At 41.9% G+C, this 27,702-nt stretch overlaps 1 protein-coding gene across 1 annotated transcript; it reads right to left on the bottom strand.

Annotated features, from left to right (window-relative positions):
- Positions 1 to 1,715: 1,715 nt before the first annotated feature.
- On the bottom strand, positions 1,716 to 23,238 carry notch1a (notch receptor 1a). Its single transcript, XM_053478469.1, has 34 exons — positions 23,024 to 23,238; positions 21,048 to 21,120; positions 17,441 to 17,703; positions 16,663 to 17,001; positions 16,180 to 16,302; positions 15,440 to 15,673; positions 15,184 to 15,339; positions 14,818 to 15,003; positions 14,594 to 14,707; positions 14,320 to 14,433; positions 13,980 to 14,213; positions 13,787 to 13,897; positions 12,697 to 12,889; positions 12,472 to 12,617; positions 12,269 to 12,382; positions 11,755 to 11,874; positions 11,486 to 11,638; positions 11,128 to 11,356; positions 10,799 to 11,000; positions 10,027 to 10,180; positions 9,710 to 9,894; positions 9,246 to 9,378; positions 8,853 to 9,110; positions 8,597 to 8,709; positions 7,856 to 8,430; positions 7,099 to 7,524; positions 6,735 to 6,883; positions 6,433 to 6,643; positions 6,119 to 6,200; positions 5,659 to 5,821; positions 5,114 to 5,394; positions 4,470 to 4,617; positions 4,106 to 4,203; positions 1,716 to 3,931 (listed from the first exon to the last, which is right to left on the bottom strand). The coding sequence occupies exons 1-34, from the start codon at positions 23,076 to 23,078 to the stop codon at positions 2,816 to 2,818; spliced, it is 7,251 nt and encodes a 2,416-aa protein (XP_053334444.1). The 5' UTR covers positions 23,079 to 23,238; the 3' UTR covers positions 1,716 to 2,815.
- Positions 23,239 to 27,702: the final 4,464 nt, after the last annotated feature.

Here is a 27,702-nt window from a genome sequence, read left to right as displayed (position 1 = left end):
AGGGGATGAATGATGGACACAAGGTTGATTGATGCACAAGCAGTTGTTATATCTGTACTATGATAGTAATTACCTACGTGAAAGTGAAACTCGTAGATAAGGAGACACATGATGCTAAAATTAAAGGTTTTGTATTGCCTATAATGTTTTTCAAGCTTTTCAAAACATACCACATTATTCCTCTATTTTGCTGCCACTTTTTTCTGTTTTAGTCAAAGCATGAGATTACTATATAAATTTTTTTTTATTAAAACTCAACTAATATATTATTGATGCTAACTTGGATGCTTAAAGCTGATTAAACTGTGGAAAATGGAGTTTCTTAAATCATTTGTGCTTTTTAAAACTCTTGTTTCTTCTTTCAATTGTCTTATTAATCTGTTCATATACAGAAAGTACACAATCCTGATGACTCCACTGACTGTTACACAATTATCCTGAATTATCACTTTTTAACTATATAGACTGAAAAGTGAAATTGAAATTGAAAAATTGAAATATCTAACAAACCCCAGTACAGTACAGTGTGTTGTAAATGTAATAAATACACTACTACATAGGAATAAACAAGAGCTGAACAAGTGCAAACTGTGAAGCAGATGGCAGCTAGTCTGTCAGCTCAACAACAGCAGTTCTTACGCCAAAGACAGTAATTATCAGATAGTTCAATTTGTACCTCAGCACAAAAAACACTTTCCAGAGACTGCATTAGAACAGGAATGCTTTACAAAAGTTACAGTCAGTTACTGAGGACAGTCAGCTGTACCATTCGATTTAGATATTTCATCTGATTCTTCAGTCTATGGAACAATACAACTATTCCCATTAAAGTGACTATAACTGGTGAGTGGAATCTGCTAAATCTTTATGTGCACAAAGCTGTCAAACACTGAAAATCCTTTAATACTCCATAGTTGTACTCCCCCATGGAACTAGGTGACTTTTTTTTTTCTAATTGTAACTGACTCATTGTCTATACTGCTTTATCCTGTATTCAAGGTAATTTTCTAAATTATTTATGCCAAATATCAAATATTTCTATTTAACATTATTATTTTCTCAAACATTACATGGATTTTCATCCATGCTCTATGTTGTGTAAATGCCAGAAAACTCAACCCTTTAATTCTCACTTAACTGAGCTGTTCAAGTTAATCAAACATAACATGTAAGCTAGTGTCTGTCTCCCTCTAGTGGTGGCTTGTCAGAATAAATCTTAAAGAAAATCCTTTATTTATTATATATATATTTTTATACAATATATATTTATTATTATTATTGCTTAGGATAGTAGGTTATATTTATTTGTAACCTGCTGACTGCATCTGGCGACAACTATAATAGTGGCCCAAAGAAGGGACGTTTGTGATGATGTATACTTTATGGTTTTAAGTATCTTTTGGTTCTGTCTGCATATTACTTGCAAATCAAACCTTCCAGTTTAAGCTGGTGCAGATGGAATTGCAGAATGTCTTCAAGACTACAGACTTCTTCAGGACCAGTTAAGGCCCAAAAAATGTAACACCCCACACATGCTCACAATTAAGTCATCCTGAAGACCATCTAAGACTGTTCTTCTGGTCTATTTGTGATTCATAGATTAGATTCAATAGAAATAAAATGAACTGAATTGTATACTAAATTATCTGGACTAAAAATGTGATTTTTTTTAACAATAGTGGGGCAGAGACTTGTAAAAGCAAAATGTTTATTGTTTCAAGAAAAATATTGTACATATCATGCGACAAAATTATTTCTTCTCACAGGCTACAAATGCATATATCATTATTCTGTCAGTAGTAAAACATTTGATCAGTGTTTATAAAACTTAACATGTCGGACATCTATCAGCTGCTTTACACAGCCATGGACGATGTCATCACAGTGCAACACATACACAACTGTGTACATTCTTTGTCTTACCCAGACACACACACGCCTTTCTATATATCTAGTACATATTCTAGGATATTCAGCCATTGACAACCAGCATGAAAGTTGCAAACTTGGCTCCAGTGTAAATTTACAAAACAATAAAAATTAAAACTTTTACAATTTTACATAACAGTTTTGTGACAGGTGTAAAAGGAAGACACATATCTACTAAAAGAAATAAATAAATCACTTTGCCACATACACAGAGACTTCACCTGACCTCAACTCAGGTGTTGCAAAATTACAACATAGCAGTGACTGCACAACATTAAAAGACAAACTGTACACACTGTTTTGCGAAGAAAACCGTGTACTCAAAAAGAAAAACGGTGCATTCTGTCCATTCTAAGACATTTTAAATAGAAATCTTCAATTTTTGTGTCATCCACAGACATTATTTAGTTTCATAACATCGAGTCATTAACACAAAATATCATAATCCAGTCTTTGAGTGTGTGTGTGTGAGTCAAAGAGAGGGAGAAAAAGGGAAGGATGCATCACAGGCCAGAACCTCTGTTGAAAACTCAAAAACCTCTGACACCTTAAGACCCTTTCTACAAATGTTTACAGACATCTAAAGCTTACATCAAGTTTACTTAATACTGAATCTCAAAAGAAAATCTATTAAAAAAAAAAAAAAAAAGCTCAAAGCATTTAACACAAATAGGAAATTTTATATTTGCTCAGCAGGCAGTAGTTTTTTTCTGTTTATAAAATACAAATTAAATGCATAAATAAAAAAAAAGTATATATGTAGTCCAAAAGCACATAAATAAATAAAAATAAGCAGTTTAGGGAATAAAGTATAATTAATACAAAAGTAGTCAAAATGTTTTGGCAGTAGAGTCAGTTATTACTGTCCTCATTTGTTGTCATTATATTACTTGAATGCTTCAGGGATATGACTCATATGGATGCTGGTGGGTGGGCTCGAGATTCCCTCTGACCAGTCTGATAAGTTGGAATGTGGAGAGCAGCTAGACCATTGGTCAGGAGAACCAGGGGACGGAGTCAGGAAGGGATGATCGGGGACCTGTGGTTGGTGATTTGGAGTGTTGTCCATCGGCGTGGTGTAACTGTGCTGAGACGGAGGAGTTAAAAACTGCGTGCTGGACATAGGCTGGGGCAGGTGCTGCGTCTCCTGCGGCAGCACAGTTTGGATTGAGTTGGACTGAAGCTCTGCCCCAATTATGTCACCCAGGAAGTGCTGAGAGAGGCCATGATTGGGGGCAGAGTTTGTGTTTTGGTGCTGGAGATGGGTTTGATGGATGTGGTTAGTCAGCAGGTGAGCTGGAGTGCCCAGGTGGCTGCTTTGCATTGTGGGGTAGCCCATTACCTGGGGCAAACCAGCTCCGTGATGCATTGCTGGCATTAAAGCCGAAAAAGGCCCTTGTTGCTGCTGCTGTGCCCTTGCCAGCCAATCACATGGCCCTGTTGGCACTCCACCACCATTATTAGGCACTCCGAGATGAGACAAACGTGGTGGAGCTGAATCAAATGGCTTTGCCATTCCCAGGTGAGGCCCACCCATTTGAGAGTCAGCCAACCCCTGCAGGTGGTGTGTGATAGGTGGAGATTGTTGGAAAGGCGATGTCATCATTGGAGGTGAGGAGACATCCGATTCCATTGGAGAGAGGATGTTTGTCTCTCCATTCTTTTTCTTTTTCATTTTCATCTCCTTTCCTCCCTCCTTTCCTCCAGGTTTGCGAGGTTTCTTTGCATTATTCATGTTGTTGGTGCCACCCGGGCTAGTTCTGATGCCCAGGAAAGCCTCAGGCGAGCAGATCGGGGGTGAATGAGTATGAGTGGATGGAGACTGACCAAGGTTATATTCTTCTAGCAGGCGAACAATATCATGGTGCATCCGCTCGTTGGCAATGTCACGTGGCAGCTGGTCCAGGTGATCAGTAATGTCACGGTTGGCCAGGTGGTCGAGGAGGAGCTTTGCCGTCTCATAGCTGCCCTCACGAGCTGCCAAGAAAAGTGGCGTTTCCTCCTGCAAAGGTATACAAGATCTCAATGTTAAACAGAGGTAAAAATCCGGATAATGCACAGTAAATGGTATGCCTTTTGGATATAGAAATATTTCAAACAGTAACAGATTACAAAATCATCTACACTGTTTTGTGCAACTCTTAACTAAAACCCATCACTGTACACATGTACACACCTTGTTGTTCTGAAGATCTTTGTTGGATCCATTCTTTAGAAGCACAAGAGCAGCCTCAACATTGTTGACAGCAGCGGCCCAATGGAGAGCAGACTTTCCTATATACAGAGAAGCAGGAAGAAATATTTTAAAGACATTCCTAATAAAGGAAAAATTGCACTTGGTGAACATTATTATTTCTATAGTTAGATCTCTTGGTTGCAATTTGGATTTTTTGGGGTTGCTCTAAGTTGCTCTATAAGAAAGTTTCTTCAGATCATGCTGATCATGAGTTCTTGCTGTACTAGTTAGTCAAATTAATTTGTATAAATTGCCTTTCTTTCTTCAGTAATGATTATGTGTATACGTATATATGAAGACGTACCAGAGTCATCAACAGCATTGGCATCGGCATGGCAGTTGATGAGTTCTTCAACCATGCCCTCCACTGCTAGCCGTGTGGCCAGGATGAGTGGCGTTGTGCCATCGTTCATGCGTGCGTCCAGATCTGTAGCCCGATTCCGGATTAAGATCTATAACAAAAGTTCAGACAATTTAATCACAGCCCAACCACACGCTGACCATTTGACATCCAATCCACAGAAGCACTTTGGTTAATTTCAGTTACAAGAAAAACTGGGCTAAAATGGTGTAGTATTTGTTTGACATATGCCTAAATGATTTTGTCCCTTAAAGATAAAACTGCGTATGATATCTAATAGCCCATATTGCAGTTATAGAGCTGTCCCTTCTTTTAACTTAATAGTTTACTCCCTATTCTTACCACTGCATAATCCTTAGCATTACACACATTTTTTAAAACTATTTTGCTGATGATATACAGTCTGTAATGTCTAAAGGCATCCGCCTTTGTCTCATTTTGAGTCAGTTAAAACACTATGTGCATGGCGGCAACCACTGTATTATGCCACATCTACCCTCACATTAAAGCTTCCTAATTTCACACTTTTTTTTCAACTTAGCTTTAAGCTAGGATTGTGTTTGGATATTATTTTGAAATGTCTGTACCTGGAAGACTCCTTGTGCATCAGCAGCCACAGCAGCATGTAGTGGTGTTCGTCCCGCGTTGTCCTGTGCATTAGCATCCGCTCCTGACTCTAGAAGGCGCTTGGCAGCGTCAGATCGGGCATAACGGGCAGCCAGGTGCAGTGCTGTCTCACCTGCACGCTCGGTACGCTGGTGTGGGTCGGCGCCATGCCAGAGGAAGTTGGCAATGACGCCTTCCTCCCCCTCCTCCTCCTCACCAGTCTCACCACTGCATGAGGCGATCATCAGAGGTGTCAGGCCATCTGAGAAAAAGAACAAGAAAGATACTAGGCTCAGGATGTGTCTTTATAATCTACTTCTTGCTTTGGTTAACTTGTTGACTCCTAGAATTAGGTGTAGGTCCTGATAGAAGAAGATTAATGATAAACACTTTCATTAGTGGTATTATTCATCAATCAGCTCTTCTAGACATTTTTATGCTTGGAATTTAGAGGAAGTGGCCATTTGTTTGTTTATAAGATCAGGTGCTGTGATGGGACTGGGAGGTAAGGTTATGGGTCACTTACCGGGGCCAAGTACGTTCACATCCACACAGTCAGTGTCTGTGTCTGCCCGTGGTGGTGTTGGCGCTATAGAGGTCAAGCGCAAATCGGCCGCATCGAGATGCTGCTGAGTCCACTGACGTGGATCTGGCTGAATACCTATGTCTGGTGTGGTATGGTCATCAAACTGCATGTATAAAAAAAAAATAAATAATTATATCATTAGTTGTGCACAGACATGGTATCACAAACACCCTACTTAAAATGTACACACACCAAACTAGAATTGGAATAAGTTATGCGAGATAATATAAGGTATTTGTTTAATGCATGAGATTTTACATTGAAAGTAAGTATAATATATTTATATATAATTCTAAGTCTGGATGGAAACTTTTCTTAAGAACCTTTAATTTTTCCCCTTAAAGAACAAGTAAACAAAAAATGTGGTGCAAGAAGTTTGTACCCAGACAGACACTCTTACCCTGAAGCGTTTACAGTGGTCTTCCTCTGCCCACTCACTCAGCTGTTCATCCATCAGAGTGCTATCGGAGTTCTTCAGAGGCCTGTGAAAAGTGAAAATGTATAATTAATAATAAAATAATAAATCGGAAATGCAGACAGATGCTAAAAGCCTGCACCTTAAATATATTAGTCATATTCCAAAACTAATAATACACTTGGTTAAATGGCTGCTGGAGAACTAGGACACATGATCCATAATTCACACACATGTTTTTGCTACCTTATATTCACATGTATTAAAAGGGCCCCGGATCCACACCAACAAACACTCACTTAAGTCCAACTGAGTCCTCTCCTACAGGTTCTCTGCGTTTCTTTTTGGTTTCAGTCACTTTAAAGCCCTCAGGAAACCAGAGCTGGCCATGCTCTCGCTTCCGCTTGCGTGACATCACAACTCCGACAGCAGCCAGGACCAATACGGCCAGGACCAGGAGAGCCAGAAACATGGGGTACATCTCTCCACGACCAGGGGGCTCATTCTCACCTACAAACGAGAAAGAGAGATGACCTGAATGAGGACTGTTTTTATATGAGTCAGTATTTCTCTTGTAATGTATACTAGTGTGAGTGCTTACTTGTAACAGCCTCTATAATGTAGGGAACGTTGAGATTGCCGCTGGAAGCCAGTGCTCCCAGGAATGCAGCGACATCTGTTGCACTCTGGAAACACTCTTCTGACTGCTGGTAACACTGCCGGTTATCGATCTCCAGATATACAATGGAGCTGTAATACACACGCACACACGTTAACATACATGGTACACGTTTTAAGGTTGCTTTGTACTCTTATTCGCCATACTGGTATGTTTTATATATATATAGCACAGTATTGTGACCTTGCTTTATTGTCATCTCTCTCCAAACTAAATCTACTACATTAACAACAGCTATTTATTTAAAAGACATGTTTTATTTTATTAACAATCGTTTATTACACACCCTTTAATCTCCATGTTGTCCAGTTCACGCCGATGGCGAGGCTTGAGTAACGCCGACAGGCTCCTTGCGGTGCGCTGCAGCAGATGCCCAGGGTTTGTGTTCCACTCGTGTGCAGTACGTGTGTGTTTGCTCAGCTCATGTTCATTGCCGTAGTATGGGTAGACTAGAGGCTCGTCTGTGGTTGCATGGCGCTTGAGGGCAACATTAGTGCGTAACAGGGCACTAAGCTGGCGCAGGAAGGAGGAAGAGTTGTTGAGCAGCTCGCTGGGTGTCAAGTGCACCACAAGCACCAGGATGCCAGTTGCCAGACGCTGTGGTACGTCCTCAGCACAATCCAGACCATCCCAGCCACACTCCGCACTGTTGCAGCCCTGATCGCAGTGGCTGTCTGAGTAGTGGTCCTTACAATACTGATCATACAAGGGACTAGAGGGACAGAAAGAGAATTAGTAAAGAAGCATATATTTTTAGTGTTATAAATTTTAAGGATAAATCCTGTTTACATTTATTTTATGCTGTTTACATAACTACTAGTAAATTATAATAACTACTAAAACGAAATAAAAATTTGACATAGAAGTAATCAGTAAAAAGTACCCACTCCTTTTAACAAGAATATTTTTGTCTTTTTCTTTTTTAAATAAGTGAGATGCTAAACATATTTTTGCTGAAGTAAGTAAGTAAGAATGTGATATGTAAGTAAGTAAGAATGTGATATGTAAGTAAGTAAGAATGTGATATTGTGTGTGAGACTTACTTGCACTGGCCCTCAAGCTGGTGGCAGTCAAAGCCGTCGTACAGACAGCCGGCGCTATGACACTGCATGTCACACTTGCCATCATTGAAGTACCTCCAACACTGCAGGGCAGCGCTGCACTCATGCCAGGGGTCATCAAAATTGAGTGAACAGTCTCCACCATCCCAGCCACACTCGTGACTATTACATGCTGCATCACACACACCGTCGCCACCTCGCTGCTCACACTGTGCCACCTCACAACGTGGCTCTGCCTCTTCTGACTCAGCCGGAGGAGGGGTGATGTCTAAACCCCGGCCCCCGTTAAAAGAATAGTCTAGGATGTGGCAGAAGACGCCATTGAAGTGTGACGGGCACAGGCAGTGGAAGAACGGAGCTTCTGCAGACGTCTGGCACGTGCCACCGTTGTAGCATGGATTGGAAGCACATGGAGAATCGAGGCGTGTCTGGCACTCACGTCCACTGTAACCTGGTGGACAAAGGCAGCGTGGACCTGGGAGACATGTGGCACCATGACGGCAGCGCAGCGGGCCACATACGCTTGAGTCATACTCACACGATGAGCCTGAAAAACCCTAGAGCAGAGGAGAAATAACTTGGCTGTGAGTCATGTGCTGTGTTTCTGCAAATGCTCTCTATGTACAAATACTTTTATTAATTGTATACTTTTAAAATACAATTACATCCATTTACGGATATGACTTTATGTAAATGTGTCAGATATAGGTGGTGTGCACTTACAGGTGGGCATTTGCAGATGTATCCATGTTTGGTGTTGCTTGCGACTGCACACGTTCCACCATTTTTGCAGGGTTTATCCTTACAGCCGTCAAACACAGTGTCACAACGTTGGCCTACACACATAAAAAACACACATATAAGTGCTTAAAACTGACACCACTTTAACAAAATATGAGAAAGAAAAATAGAATAGACAAACACTATAAAAGAGGTGTCTGAGGGTGTGTGTGCGGCTAAGTGATGCAGGTCTGCATACCTGTATATCCTGTGCGGCATTCACAGCGGTAGCTGTTAACCAGCTGGACACAGTTGTAGGATCCGTTCGGGTCGCAAGGGTCAGACAGGCACTCGTTCACATCACCCTCGCACCGCTCACCCACATAACCTGGCGGGCAAACACACCCATAGCCGCCCACCCGGTCCACACAGCGGCCGCCATTAAAACAACGTGGCTCGCCGGTCTCAGGATCCACATCCGGGGAACAGTCGTCCAAATCGATTTCACAGTGAACACCTACAGAGTGAGCAAAATTTTAATGAAACAGCTTTAGTATGCAATGAACAAAAGTTGATCTGTCTGGAAAACTGGTCGATCCCTAGCTAATTTACAACAGGATTATAAATACTAGATGTGTGTGTGTATGCGCACCTTGTGTTCCTCGTGGACAGGAACACTTGTAGGTATTGACGAGGTCAATGCAGGTGCCTCCATTCTGACAAGGCTGAGACGCACACTCGTTTATCTCCTTGCTGCAGTTTACCCCGTGGAATCCCGCAACACACTTCCAGAGAGAGAGAGAGAGAGAGAGAGATTAATAAGGGAAAAAATGCAAAATCAGTTCCAGCATTATTCTGCATTATTAGTAGCGTCTTCCACCACATTGTTTTTTTAGACTCAACTCCTGGAACATTAATAGAGTTTAACAGAAATGGGACGCATGATTTTAATTCTTAACCTTTTTTTTTTAAATTAGATACACTGTTGTTTTTAGACACCACTCAATACTGTATAACTCATTCTCTAACGTTACTGTGCCACAAATTTAATAAACAAATCATTTGTTAGCACAATACAAACAGCTAGTAGAGGGCAGTATATGTGTTGTTTCCTACCTCACAGGTGTATCCGCCAAGGTAATCTGTACAGGTTGCACCGTTGTGACAGGGGTTTGGCACACACTCATCCACTTGCTCCTGGCAGTAGCTTCCCATGTAGCCTGCCTGGCACCGGCATAGATGTGTGCTGCCTGCATCTACACACTGGCCTCCGTTACGGCACAGAGCTGCCACAGATACACCTGTGAGAAAAGACAAGTGAGCAGACGGAAAGAGAAAGCAGAGCAAAGTGTGCATGTTAGACAGTCGTAGCATTGTGAGAAAACTGTGTTTTTAGAGACTATGCATGTGCACAAATTCTCTCTTGGCGTTACCTTGCTGCTGAGCGGCGACTTCACAGCTGACACTGGGCACATCACAGTAGAGGCCAGTCCAGCCACTGGCACACTGACATGTGAAAGAGGAACCCTGCTGCCAACACGATCCTCCATTTTTACAGGGAGATGAATCACACCAGCGCACCAGGCTCTGGAAAACCACACCCAAAGATACAGACTTGTTTAATGAACATACTTTCATACCAGGGCTGCTTTTAATCTTGTTATTATACACATTTTGCATAATCTGAACTGATACAAATGGGAATTTATTTTTTTATTGTTTGCGAAGCTAATATTGATTTAATCTGAAACTTACATATCCATATATTTAACAAATAATTTTTAATTCAATTCAATTTTATTTGTATAGCGCTTTTAACAATTGGCATTGTCCCAAAGCAGCTTTACACAATCAAAAGAATTATTTAAGTTTGTATGGAATTTGAATGTGTATGAATCCAAATGGTCAGATTAGTCCCTGGTGAGCAAGCATAAACTATATAAACTAAGGAACCAATCTTTAGAAATCATGCCCGTTATGTGATATACTTTTGATTGGTCATCGTTTTCTTTTTGTCAAGCAACCCTAATAACAGTTAGTCACTCTATGAGAACATGTATATAAAAAGGTGTTTAATAAAAAGTACCTCATATGAGATGATTTCTGTTCTTATATTAAAGCTTAAATATTCCAATATTCTTTACATAAAGTAAATAAGTATCCAAAAACAGTTGAAGTTAATAACTGAAGTGGCTGTGTGTCTACCTGGCAGTTGGTGCCCGTGTAGCCATGTGGGCAGGTGCACTTGTAGGTGCCGTAGCCGTCTTGGCACGTTCCGCCATTAAGGCATGGGCCTGAGTCACACTCGTTTACATCATGTTGGCAGTAGCTGCCCGTGAAGCCGGGCAAGCAGACGCATGAGAATGAGTTAATCCCGTCCACACATGTGCCGCCGTTGAAGCAGGAGCTGCACTCACAGAAGAGGTTGAATTTTTGAGCACAAGCGGGCACAGTATTTATTTTTCCTTATATTTACACATATAGTATATTTGTGCGAAGATGGGTGCGTGTGTATTCGTGTGTATGTATGCTACCTCTCAGTGCAGTCAGGTGTGTTGATCTCACAGTTGATGCCACTGAATCCGGCTGGGCAGCTGCAGGTATAGCTGTTCACGCAGTCGGTGCAGTTCCCCCCGTTGCGGCAGGGGGCGCTCACGCACTCATCGATGTCCTCGGTGCAACGCTCGCCGCGGAATCCAGCTACACACACACATGTGAAGCCGTTCACACGGTCCACACACACACCACCATTGCTGCAGGGATCTGATACAGAAAGAGATGAGATTTTATGATCCGTAAGATTTTATCGCTAGCTTAAGAGGATGTGATGTGTGTGTATTTGGGGTGAACTGCCAGGTGTGTGTGTGTGTTTGGCGTATTTGGGCAACTTACTTGGAGTGCAGTCGTCAGTGTCGGTCTCACACAGGTCTCCAGTGAATCCTGGGTTGCATCGGCACTGGAAGCCACCCATTGAGTTTACACACACTCCGCCATTACGGCACGGGGACTTCACACACTCGTTGATGTCCACTTCACATGTCTGACCTATAGAGCATGACAAAATATTTTTAAAATGATGAAAATGATGACATCGTTAACATATTTGTTAATGATGGTTCCATGACTCGTACACAAACACACACACATGTATCCATGCTTACCTTGCCAGCCAGTTGGGCAAGCACAGGAGAAGCTCTGGTAGTCCTCAGACTCACGACACACACCTCTGTTCTTACACGGCCGTGCAGAGCAGGGGGCCAACACACTCTCACACAGCTCGCCTAGACGACACAAAGAATACATTTTAATTTACTTCACACACTAATGAAGCACAAAACTTCACACGCACCTACTCTCTCACACATACACATTGTTAAACCGCACTATTATTTCCTTGACACTTTCCGGGCGCACAATATAGTGGGCAGCAATTTCCTGCCATTCGGAGTTTCCCCCTTAACAGGAAATAGGAAGTAGAAATGCAGGAAATGTACCAAAAGTTCCAAGTCTGATAAAAGGCACAAAGGGTATTCAGGGAAACACAAACACCACAAACGCAAAAACTCCAAACAATGCCATGTGAAGCAGTCTGAACAATTCCTGTGCAATTGTTTTTGTTTGTGTGTGTGAGAATGAAGAAGAATGAGAGAGGAAGAATGAGTGCGTGTTCAATACCTGTATACGGCAGCAAGCAGTTGCACTTATATCCAGCGACATCATCAATGCAGGTGCCCTGGTTAAGGCAGGGGTTGGATGCACACTCATTGATGTTAGTCTGGCAATTCGGGCCTGCCAAAGACATTATAGGTAAATAAAAAGGACACAACTTCATTTAGAAACCCACACAAACAGGTTCCCACAGAGAGATAGACACTCACCTGTGAATCCGGCTTTGCAGCTACAGATGTAGCCATTGGTCATGTCTCGACATGTTCCACCGTTTACACACGGGTTGGACAAACACTCGTTTACGTTCAGGTCACAGTTACGGCCTGTCCAGCCCGGCTCACACACGCAAACATAGCTGTGGGGAAAAATGTGTATGAGCATGAGTGTGTAAAAACTTATGGCATAACATGTTTCTGAGAGATGGAGAGACGTACGCATTGGCCTGGTGCTGACAGTTGCCGTGGATGCAGGGGTTGCTGGCACACTCATCACGCTGTGAGAGGCACATGGTGTCGTGGAAGCCTTCAGGGCAGAGGCAAGTGAACGAGTTCACGCCATCCACACAGGTGCCGCCGTTACGGCACTGGTTTGGTACACAGTCGTCGATGTTAACATTACATGTCGCTCCTGAAATAGAGACAATGGCAAGCAGAGAAGTGTAAAAAAAATAAATAAAAATAGAAAAACTTTGACTCACTTCTTTCTTAAGAGATACAGTTAGTTTAAGGAACTATAAACTATATGTGCACTGTTAATCATCTTATATATAAATAAGGACATAGCCAGGCAGTTTATCCCAAGCAAATAAAAACAAAATACTTTTTTTCCTACAAATGTCATCTTTAAAAAAAGACCCATTATATGACTCATGAGATGCTTTAAATCAACTTATTTCTCTACAAAAGTGTTTGTGTGTGTGTGTGTGTGTGTGTATATCCTGACGATGTTGAACAGCTGGGGAAGGACGGACCATGTGAATGACAGGCCTTGTGACTGACAAAGACAGAAGCTCCCCCTCCCTTCCTTTCTGCCTTCTTTCTCTCACACACTCTTCGATGGGGGAGGTGGTGTCCCAGAGAGGGACGTTTACAAACACAAAGGAGGCAGCCATATTTCACACATGACTGAGTAACAATTACTACCCCGCCCCTTAATTACCCCCCCTCCTCCCCACCTCTGTGGACAGACAGTGTCACCTAACCGCCTGCTTCTGCTTTAACAATAGCCCTTTATCCCCCCCACCTTTTCTCTCTCCCACACATATTATGCTGTTCTTCTTGCAAAAAAAAGTTTTTGAAAGCATGTGTGTTTTTTAGGGGGGGGGAGGAGGGATTGTGCCGGCAGAGATCCAGAGATATCCAGGGACAGGTGAGCGCTTAGGAGGACATCAGTGCAAAGCACACAGGTGTGTGTCTGTGTCCCAGTTAGAAAAGGGCGTCTCTGTCCTCTAATGATATCCGATACCAAAGCCGGGCACCTCGCTAACCACCTGTTACACACTCACACATACACAGAGATTCTTACCTGTGTATCCAGGCTCACACAGGCACTCATATCCGTTGATCTTGTCGATGCACTTGCCAAAGTCACATGGGTTACTTTTGCAGTCATCCACATTGATCTCACAGTTCCGACCTGTACATGAAACATGATTTAGAGGGTATACTGACTAAGATGTGTGTGTGTGTATGTGTGTGTGTACGTATGTCTAGATTACCTGTGGTTCCTTTAGGGCAGCTGCAGGTGTATGAGTTCTCTCGGTCTAGGCAGGTACCTCCATTGCGACATGGCTGACTCAAGCACTCGTTGATGTTGATCTCACAGAGACGACCAGCATATCCAGGGCGACACGCACACGTGAAAGAAGCCACACCGTCCTTGCACACTCCATAATGGCATGGGTTTGAGGTGCACTCGTTTATATCGATCTCACACATAGCGCCTGTGAAACCTGCAGAAAAAAGAGACAGAAAGAAGATTATTAAGATTACAATTATTATGCTTGGTTCGATTTATGTGTTTCAGTTAATTACGTGTGTGTATTTGTGTACAATCACCTTCTTTGCACTCGCATGTGTATTTGTTTGGCCCATCAGTGCACTTGGCTCCGTTCTGGCACGGTGTGCTGGCACACTCATCTACGTCCACTTGGCACAGGTTCCCTGAGAATCCTGAGAAATAAAATGTGGTTGGTACAACTCTCCTTAGACCTGCTTATAATTTCACTTCTATGCGCTGTGTTCCTTACCCTCTGTCCTTTAACCATAATCTCAATTAAAATTCAGTGCACAAAAACACTGCTATTTGTTTAGATAAGCAATCAGGAGTTACCTTTAGGACACTCGCAATGAAAAGAGTTGATCTTGTCGATGCATTTGCCATTGTTAAGGCAAGGCTGCGATGCACAGTCATCTGTATTGATCTGGCAAAACATGCCTTCATACCCTACACACAAAGTTTTGAAATATGGTAAGAAAAGACAAAATGCTAAACAGATATTTTATGAAACAGAAACCTTACAGACCAATCACTTTGCATTTCGGTACGATCCTTACCTGGCATGCAAATACAGTGAAAACCACCGATCTGATCAAGGCAGGTGGCATCGTTCTGGCATGGGTTAGATTTGCACTCGTTCACGTCCATTTCACAGCGTGGCCCCTCGTAGCCTTGGAGACACTTGCACTGGAACGAGCCCTTGGTGTTCAGACACCGGCCACCATGCTCACATGGGTTGGCTCCTGGAAAAAACAACATTTGTAAACATCAGCCAATCATTGAACAGCTTCTTTCTTCATTTTAAATTAATAAACAAGGTTAAATGTTAAACAACGCTTAAATTCTCCCAACACTAACCAAATCAGCGTTCATGCCTGTTTCCTTTTCCCTCCCTACTATACTGTGCTGCAATTGGCTATTACCTAGGGAACACTCGTCAATGTCCTGGTTGCAGGCAGACCCAGTGTATCCAGGAGGGCAGGTGCAGATGGCCATGCCATTGACGGGGTTAGTGTCGCAGTTGGAGCCTTTCTGACATGGGTTGCTGATGCACGCATCATCCAGATGACATAGCAGACCTGTGAATTAAACAAGTTTTAAAATACTCTGTATAGGAATTTCAGCTGCATACTAAATGCACAATCATACACACATACACACACACTCATACACACTCACCAGTGCGCCCATGTGGGCACTCGCAGTAGAACGACGCGACACGGTCGTGGCATGTGGCGCCGTGGTAGCAGGCGGCACTGGCGCAGTCGTCGATGTTCTCACTGCAGTCATCGCCTGTCCAGCCGTTCACACACACGCAGTGGAAGCCACCCACTGTATTGTGACATGTGCCGCCATTTTGGCAGGCATTTGGGGATAGTTCACACTCGTCCACGTCTTCTGTGCAGTACTGACCTGTGTGCGAGTGTTGGGATTAGAGGTCAGAGGTGTAGAGGTTTAAAAGGTGAAGATTTATACAAATGTATTTAGAGTATTTTAGCAAATTGTACGAGTGTGTGTAGCTTTCTTCACATTGTATTTAGTATAGTGTATTATAGTAGACCTGTACCCAAGTTCATGTCAATTCATGGAGTGTTATATAACAACTTGTACAAACACAATGTAGAGGGCAATCGTCACATGTTGCCACTAGAGACATAGTACCACCGGCTAGTGCAGTACCAAGTTCTAGTGGTAGAGTCTGCAGTAGGCCAAGGTGCAATATTACCTGCAGTGTTGTGTATATACTATGGAACTAAAGGCTCCATCTGTTACCCTAAACGAAACTGTAATGGTTTTATTAAGCACCATAAAACAACCCTATAATGTCAGCCTACTTGTAAAAAATGCCAACTTCTCAGGAGTGCAGTAATGTGTGTAGTAATATGTTGCCCTGTCCAGTATTGTGTAACGTGTTGTACCTGTCCAGTGTTTGTCACAGTGGCAGTTGTATGTGTTCACACCATCCATACACCTTCCTCCGTTCTCACAAGCATGTTGTACACAGTCGTCAATGTTATGCTCGCAGTCCGACCCGGTGAAGCCTGAAGACAAGGGTGGGGGGGGTAAACGGTGAGTAAATGAATAAACCAAGTGACAGATAGGATATGGGAACCGTTCTGTGAGTGTGTGAAAAATCCCCGCCCCGACCGGTACACAACAAATGTTTAGTGTGGGCACATTGGGAAGCACATTTAACAACGGCAATCAGGATGAGCTATTGGGGTTAATCATAAACTTAGAGACCAAAAGAACCGCATTGCACATCAGAAGAACACACCTCTAGTAACACTATAACCACCCACACACATGCACAGTTATGTACACATCCAGCGACACTCATTCAATTACCTATTGTTTGCACCATATCATTCAGACACACCCACACCCACACACTCCATTACCTGGCAGGCAGGTGCAGGCGTAGCTAGTGTCACTGGTTTGTGTGCAAGTGCCCCCATTAGCACAGGGAGAAGGCTGGCAGGGCTGGAAGGGGCGCTCACAGTGTGTGCCAGCGAACTCAGGTGAGCAGCGGCAGCGGTACGAGCCCACCTCGTTTATACACACTCCACCGTTCTGGCAAGGTGAGGGAAGCGTGGCGCACTCGTTCACGTCCAGGCGGCATGTGGGCCCGTGGAAGCTGGGCGGGCATGCGCAGATAAAGTGAGAGTCGAATGCTGAGCACCGACCGCCGTTGGCACAGGGGTTTGACGCACATGGGTCTGCCTGCTGGCATATCTTACCTGCACAAATCAAACACACACACTCTCAGGATAGCACTATACACAATGAATGTGAATACTCTATCAAATACATATTTGAACCTGAGGACAAAATAGGAAACATAGGAAATACGGCCAAAATACCAGCAACAGTGTGTGAAAAACTTGTGAAGACATACAGAAAACGTTTGACCTGTCATTGCCAACAAAGGGTATATAACAAAGTACTGAGATAAAGGTTTGTTATTGACCAAATACTTATTTTCCACCATAATTTGCAAATAAATTCTTTAAAAATCCTACAGTGTGAATTTCTAGATTTTTTTTTCTTATTTTGTTTCTCCTAGTTGGGGTATATCTATGATGAAAATTACAGGCCTCTCTCATCTTTTTAAGTGGAAGAACTTGCACAATTGGTGGCTGACTAAATACTTTTTTGCCCCACTGTATATGTAAGTACCTGTCCAGCCGGGCGGGCAGCGGCAGCTGTATGTGCTGAGTGTAAGGAGTGAACAGGATCCTCCATTGCGGCACGGTGAGCTCATGCAGGCATGGTTCACCGGGGTCAGGCACAGCGGCCCACTGAAACCTAGCGTACAGTCACACGTGAACTCCACATCATTTCCTTGTGTGCGTGGACGACACACACCGCCGTTCCGGCATGGTGATGGACTGCATGGGTTAGGGAACTGACACTGGGCGCCCGCGTAGTCCGCTGGACAGCTAAGAGATACAACAAATAAAACACAGACACAGAAAATCAATCAAAGATTTCTATAACGGTGAAAATAAATGTGGAAACAAACGTTTTGAACAAGTTCAGGAAAGACTTTTTAAATATGGCCATGGAGAATAAGCTTGCAGGTGATGTGAAGGTTTTTATAGTAATTAAGCAATAATATAAAATCTTTACTGGTTGAATCATTTTACCCACAAGCTATCACCCACAAAATGCTTGGCATTCATAGGACCAGAGCTGTGTGTGTGTGTGTGTGCATGCAGCAGGTGTGTGCATTGATAAGTGCAGTTGTGAGGCAGCCCACAATCCACCCCCCACCCCCACGCTCTGCCTCTACCCTGAACCCTGTTGCTATGGCAAGTGGCGTGAGGTCACCAGGGCTGATCCCCAGAGAGAGCACACTCCTCCTGTCATCCCTCCATTCACAGACCAATACAACTCTCTCCCACCACTACATCGATTTCCTCACCTCAAAATTAAAAAAGATTTAAAAAAAAGATTTTTTAAAATTGCTTTAAGTTCCATCGGTCTCATACTCTCCATCTTACTTCCTCAACTTCTGACTTTTTTTTGTCTCTTTTAATATGTATAAAGTTGTCTCGTTCTCATTTTCTTTCTCTTTCTAAGGATTAGAATTAATAAATGTTTCCACCAGCCACTATACCGACTGGGATATGATGTTATTTACACTTTCCTCAAAAGGTGTGTGTTTACTTTCAGCATTGATTTGGATAAACACTCTTTGTCTTTGTGGCTCTGCAGCAGCAGCAGGCGTCTGTAGCTTGCAGTGGCAACATGTGTGTGTGTGTGTGTGTGTGTGTGTGTGAGAACAGATGCAGTGGTGACCTATGACCACATTTGTGACTCCAGGCTACAGCCTTCACAGGGGACTGGTCTGCCATCTGCTACCGATTGCCCTCAATGAGTGTGCGTGTGTGTGTTTGTGTCTGAGTCTGTGCATGTGTGTGTTCACACCTCCCGTTTCCTGCCTCAGTGTGTGAAACCGAACAAGAAACTTTCATTTTCTTGAATCTGGCTTAGTCAGTTGTTCTTTTTAAGGCAGGCCATGAAACACACACAACACACACACACAAGATCTTCAAGAATTCTGCAAACACATTATATCCCATTTACATATCACAAATTAAACTACTAAGGTATAAACAGTCCTAAAGAGATTGAGATTTGCTTAGAAACTGATTAGATGTCTTTGGGATATTTCATTTAGAAAAAAATAAAAATAAAAATTACTGCTGCCATTCCTAATACCTAAAACTTATCACAGATCACTTCTTTAATTTCCTATATTCTTTTCTATGAAATAACCTGACTCACTCTGAGCTGCTATTATCTGTTTAATAAGGAAAAAAGATTGCTGGGAAAAGGATTTTTGGGACAAACAATGGTAGAGTAAAAATTGTGATCCAGTCTCCATTCGCAATTTATTTAATGCCAAATGCACAAAAAAGTCTAGAAAAACAAAGCACAAGAAGGAAGCGAATGCAAGGTCAGCGAGGCCTTATCTCAGACTAAGGTGAAAGGGGATGCTTGATCTTGCCACCGAGGAACCCGGATGCTGAAGCGGTGAATTTTAATGCTGGTAACATTGTTTTGCTGTTTCCTTCCAGAATATTTAAACAACAGTTAATGGACTATGTGAATCACATTTACTTTGAGCAGCTTATTTTTCCCCACACGCACAACAATGGTGACATCGTGTTCGTGACCACATGCTACACAAGACTCCTTTCTATATGCACTTGCTGGAATTAACCACTGTGATGGAACTTTACACTGAACCACAATTTAAAACCCGCAAACATTTTAACGACAAAAAAAAAGTTCACTTGCGTGCTTAAAGTGCCGGTGCCAACATGTTACACCAGCAGAGGGCGCATGTATTGAGCTTTAAAATATACATGGCTGCTGTCCTTCAGCACTCTCAGAAAAAAAGAGCTTAATGGCTTTTGTGCAATTACCAACACACATATACTCACACACACAGACACATATATACACACACCGAGTTTTCAGTGGGAACTTCTTGGTGTTGTGAAATGATGCAGGAAAAGGTCACTTCTGTGAAATATGTTAAGAGAATAGAATACAAATATATCTTTGTGTTTCCTGTTTAGCTGTGAACACATTCAGCAGGATATTCAATCAGCGTATCTATTTTCATCCTATTGTACTAAAGTTTACGCCACTGCATCAGCACAAGGACCTGTCCACATTTCACTATTCTTTCATTCAGAGAGAGAGAGAGAGAGAGAAGGAGGAGGAAAGGAAGAACTCATGTGGGATGTGGCCAAAAGGCTCTCACACTTGTTTGCTTTCAAATCTTTACCCCCCCTTTCCCACCCCCAGCCCCAAGCTGACCCCCTCCACACACACACACGCACAGTCTGAATGGTGTCCTGTTCTGGGGCAGATGGCTGTGGAGGTAATAAGATTGGATGAAACTAAGCATAGCAACAGAGAGAAAGAGAGAGAGGGAGACTAAAACAACAGAGGTTAGGTGAGAGTGCAATGCGAGGACAGAAGAGAGGAAAATAGAAGCGCCTAAATGTGCAAAGAATAATCAAAAAAAGAGAAAGTGTAGGCGGCACTGTGGTAAAGTGGTTAGCACTGTCGCCTTGCACCTCCAGGACTTGGGTTTGATTCCCGTCTCTGTGTGCATGGGGTTTGCCTGTTCTCCCCGTGCTTTGCTAGTTTCCTTCAGGTATTTTGGTTTCCTCCCACAGTCCAAAGATATGCAGGTTAGGCTAATTGGCATTCCCAAATTGCCCATAATGTGTGAATGAGTGTGCGTGTGTGCCCTGCGATGGATGAGTGAGTGAAAAAAGGGTGTTTATAAAGTGTGAATAACTCTGAATATGTTATATTCACCAAGGGAGATGTGAGTGCACATTGTAAATATGACTATATTCTTATGTGTCTTTACAAAAAGACCTTACTCAATGTTTGAGTGTGTCTGTTCACTCTATGTGTTTTCGTGCATGCGCGAGAGTGTGTGTGTGTCTGGGTGTAGGACAATAGGGAGAGAAGGCCAGCTGTCGGTTTGAATTAGCTGAATGGGCTTCAGGAGTAACGGACCACTGAGCCTCTGGGAGAATGTCTATGGGCGCGTGCACGCTCACACACACACACACACACACGCACGCGCACACACACGCGCTCAGCGTGGAGCCTCATTCGAATTGAAAACTCACCACAGCTGCAGTGTGTCTTGATTCCTTGATCTCTCACTACATCACTGCTTTCTTTTACTCTCCCTCATTGATTTTCTTGAGTAATTTCTAGTTATTAATTAAAAGCTGGGACTCACCTGCAGCCTGGTTTTCCACTTCCTGTGAGCTCGCACGTTCCTCCATTCTGACATGGCTCTAAGCACCGGAGACCTACACACATTCATAATAAAATAAAACAAAACAAAAAAAACAATTTAGGCACATTTTACAGAAGCACACACAATCAGAATGATCATAATGTACTGCAAAGAGAAAGGGCGTCTTTTTTTCTTCCTTTAAGTCTTTCACAGAAGATCGGGCTATTGTTTCAGCTCCTGAAAGACTCTTTGATAGATGGATGAGGCTGTATTCATCCCCAGCAGCTCTGTCTTTTAATTTCAGTCACTGGACATTCAGAGGCCACACACACCTTCATTTTAAACACTTAACTAGCATTCGGAGCTTCAGAAGCACACTTTAAAGGAGTTCTACACTAAGAAATGCTTGTGTCACTAATAATGAATGAAAGTCAGCAGGGCCTGTTGGTATCATGCAAATGAGACTGTTGACTGGTTCCCGGTTGTCTTAGTTCATTGTTTGCTGTGGTTGTGGTTTTCTCGGTGAAGCACTATTCAGGACAGAATAGTCTATCTTAAATTATAGATATCATTTTAGAACCTTTAGTAACGTTTAACAATTTTGGAACAGATGAGCCAGGTACGGGAATGTTTCATTATCAATGTATAAGCTGCATACACCCCAAATGAGTAAACATACAAAATGACTTTAGCAGAATGTTTTTAAACATAAGACTGCTTCATATTTTTGATGTGTAAAGCCACTGTCACCCAGGAAGTGTCTGAATGTCCATGCTAGCCTGATACATTTGTGTGGCTTTTTGTAGTATTTTAGAAAAAACAATTTAGATATGTACAGTTATCCCACCAATACGAAGACCTGAATCTCCCTGATGCATCAATAAACCTTAAATCATAACCACCCTTCTCTGTTTTATTCCAAACTTCATGACCCCTTAGTACCTGCATAAAGAGTGCATGTTTGCTCTCCATAGGATGCACAAGTTCATTCCTTTTTTATTGGTACCTGAATGGTAGGTAACCAGTATAATACTGGACAAATAATATAATCAATTTCACAGGGATGTAACGCAATTGTTCAAGAATCACAAAAAATGTTTGGTATGCTTTTTGTGTAAGAGTGCTCATTTGCATATTGCTCAATATCAGAGAGCAATACTGTTCAGGATGTCATCCTTATTATTTATCAGTGGCGCTGATGTGCAGAACAATCCAACACTTCGTATAGTAGGAATATATTAGGGATAAGCTGATCTATTGCCCACGCCACACAGAAATCTACTTTGTCACTGGTCAGGTCAAGAAAGTGTGATTCGTGTCGCTATTGGGCATGCGCGGTAAATCCGGGGGGCACGCGCCCCGTGGGAAGAAAGCGCGACAGCTGCAAGGGAGAGAGTCGCGCGCACAAAAGACATCAGAGTGCAGCACGAGCCATAAAACACGCTGCCCGGCTATTGTTCACACGGCGTCCCCCCAGCGCGCGTGCGCGCACACACACACACACACACACACAATTGCGGCACTCTGCCATAAAAGCCCATTAAGCTCCCTATCTCTCTTTCGCACACACGCATATAATCCGGGGAAATAAAACCACTGTAAATAAATGAAGGTAAATAACGTGGTATCGTTCACACTTTCCAGTGACCCAAATCATATCTTCTGTATATTACTCACAGTATATAGGTTAAACCAGCACGGTTAGACACACACAGTGTGGGAAATGATGACATGAGTAAATCTCAAAGTTTTTTTTCTCAAGTAAATTAGGTAATAAGAGTTGGCACATCTAATATGAGTACAGTGTGTGTATGCAACAAGTGCATCTTTAGCCAATTACGTTTTTAATAATAGTTATTAATATATTTATCGTCAAAGTTATTAAAACTTTGACGATAAATATTCTGAAAGTAAGTACATGATGTGTGTAAAGTATAGTAGCCTAAGTGCGCGTGAACAGAAAGCAGGTCCGTTACCTTTCCCCTCACAGAGTGTCCCGACGAACAGGGAGATCAACAACAAACGGCTCATCCCGTCACAAATGCTGTTCAAATCCACCCAGAGTTTTCATAGATCCAAAAGTTTTTTTTCTCCGGTTCCAAAAATAAGAGATAAATATATTAAATAAATAAATTAACGTTATTTCCAAGAGGCGCTTCGTTCCTCGTCAGCGCAGCGCGTGAGAAACTCCGCTCAGATCGTGCGCGTGTGTTGTAGTAGGTAGGGCGCGCGGGCAAGCTGGCGCGTGGGACTCCAAAGTTCTGAATGACGTCTCACGCGCGAGATGGAAAAGTCCCGCCCTTTCTGTGGTCTCTGGTATTCCTCCGCAGAGAGCGTGTGAGGAAGACCAACACCTCAAACTAAACACAAACTAAAAAGTAAAGCTCTTTATTTTAAATATTCAAACTATACGCCCACATACTGACTAGCTATTTATATTATACTGAGAGAAAAGAAAAAAGGTTTTTTTATTTTATTCATGAAGGGAGGCGAGAAGGTACTTGCGCACAAAGAAAGTAGTCCCTCATTAAGAAATCAACCGAGCCTCTCTCTCTTTCTCTGATTGTTCTTTAGACCTACAGTATGGGTCTGTGGATCTTCTGCTATGACCCTGATATTCTGCAGAATTCCGACTTACTTCTATGGATGTAATGTTATACTTTAATTTTGCTTTAAATAGTTGTTGCTTTTAGAATTTCTTATATTTCTTTATAAAAAAAACAATACATTTATATTAACAAAAAAAATCTTATTATCTTTACAACAATATCTCTTTCTGCTAATACTTAAAAAATCATTGCTCAATCTTTTAAATGTAGTTTCTCTTAAAAGCCATACTGCGCAACATATCACTGTAGGTGGCAAACCATTTGTGTCTTGTGAAATCTGCCTATGAACTTAATTATTTAATATGGTGGCATGATATGGTTTTTTTTTTTTTTTTTGGTAGTTGTTCTTATTAATAGTTTCTGGATATTATGCTGGTTAAATGTGCATAAGAATTTTTCACAAACTGAAATATGGCACTGGACTAAATCATTTTAAAAAATGGCCAAGCAACAAGAATTACACAGAAGAATTTTTTTTTTAATCATACACTAGGTTTTTAATCGCTTGCAGCTGTTACCCTGGCGAAAGAGTTGCACCAAGCAGTGAGAGAGGAAACAGAAGTGAAGGAAGCAGGAAGGTGTACGCACTCAGAGGCGGTCCTAGAGTCTGTTGGAACCCTAGGAATAAATTTGCAGGGGGTCTCTCCTCACCAGCATTCATCACCTTTAAGTTATAACTAATAAATGATAGTTTGTCTGCCCTTGGGGCCCCCTACAGGCCTGGAGCCCCAAGCAGTTTCCTGCATTGCCTCTTGACAAACAGAGTCTATGGACACACTAGGTCCATAGCTAAACTTGAACTTAAAACTTTAAAAAGATGAGTTTTCCCCCCTATGATCAGTAAAGTAGAACTGGAAATTGGAAATAAAGCATCCTTTTTGTTAAACCATTTCTACAGGACGTTACAGCTCAAAAAATTACAGAAACTCTTAATCCCAGTTTGACTCAAATGTCCCTTATGTATAACATGGGCATTAAGGACCAGTCTTGGGGGACGTTACTTTTTAAAGTAATTACATTACAAAATCACTGTCTTTAAAAAGTAATTAGTTACATTACTGTGTTACTTTCTGATAAAAGTAACTAGTTAGAGTACTTTTCCATTGCAGAAAATGAAAACTCCTTTGTGATTCCTTGATGCATTTTGTTTTAGTCAAGACCTTTATAATTATTCTACCATCATCACTCCGCGAAGTTTGGCCCATAATCTGTTAACTACTTATACCCCTGTTTTACCTAAGAATGTTTTTTTTTCGTGCTGTGATTAGGTTTCCATCTTTCCGCGCATCGGTCCTTATCGGGGACAGGGCTTGTAGGACGACTTTCACACACACTAATGGATTAGGAATAACTGTTGTCTGGCTCACAGATTACATAAAGTAGCTGAATAACGGATTACATTTTTGAAAAAAATAACAAAGTAACTAAGTACTTGGATGGTGGACCTAACGCGTTAGATTACTCGTTACATCAAAAAAGTAATCCAAAGGCTCTAATACATTACTTTGTTACACGTTACACCCAACACTGCACAGGACTAAATGTTCTAAATGTTCCCTTGTTTTTTTTTTCTATACAACATTGGTACCAAAGTTATGCAGGCTTTTCATTCAATTTCTCTAGAAATTCTACAGAATATTGTTCTATAGGACATTCAACTTATATAATTGATCATTAATACAGTTAATTAATACTATGCGTCCATCTAATAGAAAAAAATCAATGGCCCTTTTTTAACATTCTTTTCTGGGAACTGGCCAAATGTCCCCAAAAGATTAAAACCGTCAGATACACACCACAGCAAGACATGCCAAATATATACTGTATTAAATGATGTGATGAAAAACAAGAGATCACACACACACATTGCAAAGTACAACATTTTAAATGTGAGAAAGTGAAATGATGCAGTGAAAACAAAAAACATGTGGAGACACATCAAATTATAAAGAGATCCTTTTTTTTTACCCTGAAACTTACAACACAGTTTCAGGCCCTCAGGTGTTATAGTAGTAACGTTTCATCTTTTCTGACAGCGTGTGTGTGCGTATGCACAAAGGTGTGGGAACAGTTTTCTAGTGGATTTTATACCCGCAGGACACATACAGTGTGTGCAATTATGTGTGTGTGGTTGGGTGTGTGTGTGTGTGTGAGAGAGAGAGAGAGAGAGAGAGAGAAGGTGGTTAATGCTTATGCATGATTTGAATCACATACACGTGCAATTGTCACTCTCTCTAACGCTCTCTCACACACACATACATGCAATGTACACAACTAAAATATTTACCTAATACCTATTCAACTGGTGCACCTCCTATTTACCCTGTTATTTGCCCTTCAAAACACACACAGACACACACACACATATCTAAGTGTCTATCTGTCTCTCTCCCTCTGTCTATCTTTCTCGCTCTCTTTCACACACACACACACGCACGCACACGCACACCCACACAGGTCCAGGCATGCCTTGAGGATGCTGCATATGTCTGTCCCCTCCCCCTCGGCTGATGTTTGAATAAAGCTCTATTTGCATCTCTAAAGCAGGCGGCACACAAATGGTAGTTGTTTGAATAATCACAGCTCTGAGCTGCACATGCCTACACTGTGTGAGGGGGGTGAGGATGGGGGTTAATTACCAACAGTTAGCAACTGGTCTTACACATGTGCCTGAGACAATAGGGCTCAGGAAAGTCCAGGGTCTTCTCTTTCAACTCCACACACACATACCTGATAGCGGTGCTGCGGTGAGAAACTAGACGCCTTGAGTGTCAGGGCAGGAAATAGGGCCCAATTCACACCAGACAGAAAGGATGAAGAAGACACAAACCCACACACTCCCACACATGTACTTTAACTTGTTTTCCTGCATGGGGCAAGTAATATGTGAGTGTGAGAAATCGGGGTGCTGTGTGTACTGTATGTGTGTATACTGTATGTGTTCAATGTCTTTTGGGAGAACTGTGTCTCAGAGAAGTATAGCGTAGAATATCTTAAGTAGGGTTCTCCTACCAATGTATGAAGCATGAATTCAAAGATTTGTTTCAGAAACACTACTATTTGTTCATACTATGGCTCTTGTAGGGCTCCCAAATTGTTTACCATCAAGCAAGACCTATGTTGAAATTCCATTAACAACTTATTTATTAATTACTTGTATGATTATCTATATAAAAAACTGATTACAATTTTTGTAAATGTGATCATAACATCTACAGTGAGGCAGCTAAAAGCAATGCCATCTCAGCTTCAGTCCTAAACTAGAGTTACTGTCTGTGTGGAGTTTATGTGTATGTTTCTCACATACTGTATATATGGGGGTTTCTCCAGTTTCCTTCCATCTCCAAAAACCATGCAGGTAGGTGAAGTGGCTAGGCTGAACGTCACACGCTTAAGTGTGAATGAATGTCTGAACAAGTGTGTGCAAGTTACCCTTAGATCAACTGCTATTAAATCCAGGTTGTATTCTCATTTTACACAATGTGCTCCTGATCAGAATAAAAAAAAAACCTAAAGATAAACGAGAAGTATGAAAATTGCTTAATTGCTTAAAAATAATAGTTAATGATAAATAATTGGCAAAACAACATTATCAGTATGCAATATATACAATAAATGCCATTTATGAATACCTAGGGGTGTTCAAGTCAAACCGGGACTTTTGGTTAAATTTCTTGTAAATGATGATGTAAAAATGATGTTTTCAGAAGACTTACACGGTATAATAAAGTGGTTTTATTCTGCAGTAAAATATGTGAATGATAGCAATGTATTAAAGTACATCCGTGCATGGCAGTCCTACGGCAGAACCTCAGGACCTTTCCTTCCCTCCCTTAGCAGAATTCTCCAACTTGTCATCTGACGAGATTCAACAGATCATCTCGTCATCTAACCCCACCACCTGTTCATTAGACCCAATCCCTTCCACAATGCTCCAGGCCATCTCACGTGACCTCCTTCCCTTCACCACAGCCATCATCAACCAATCCATATCATCTGGTCATGTTCCTGCCGCTTTTAAGAAGGCAAGGGTTATTCCCATCCTC

The sequence above is a fragment of the Clarias gariepinus genome, chromosome 19, assembly GCF_024256425.1.
Source record: "Clarias gariepinus isolate MV-2021 ecotype Netherlands chromosome 19, CGAR_prim_01v2, whole genome shotgun sequence".
Classification (NCBI taxonomy): Eukaryota; Metazoa; Chordata; class Actinopteri; order Siluriformes; family Clariidae; genus Clarias; species Clarias gariepinus.
Note: the sequence above shows the minus strand (reverse complement) of the source record. Positions and strands in the feature narration are given on the sequence as shown.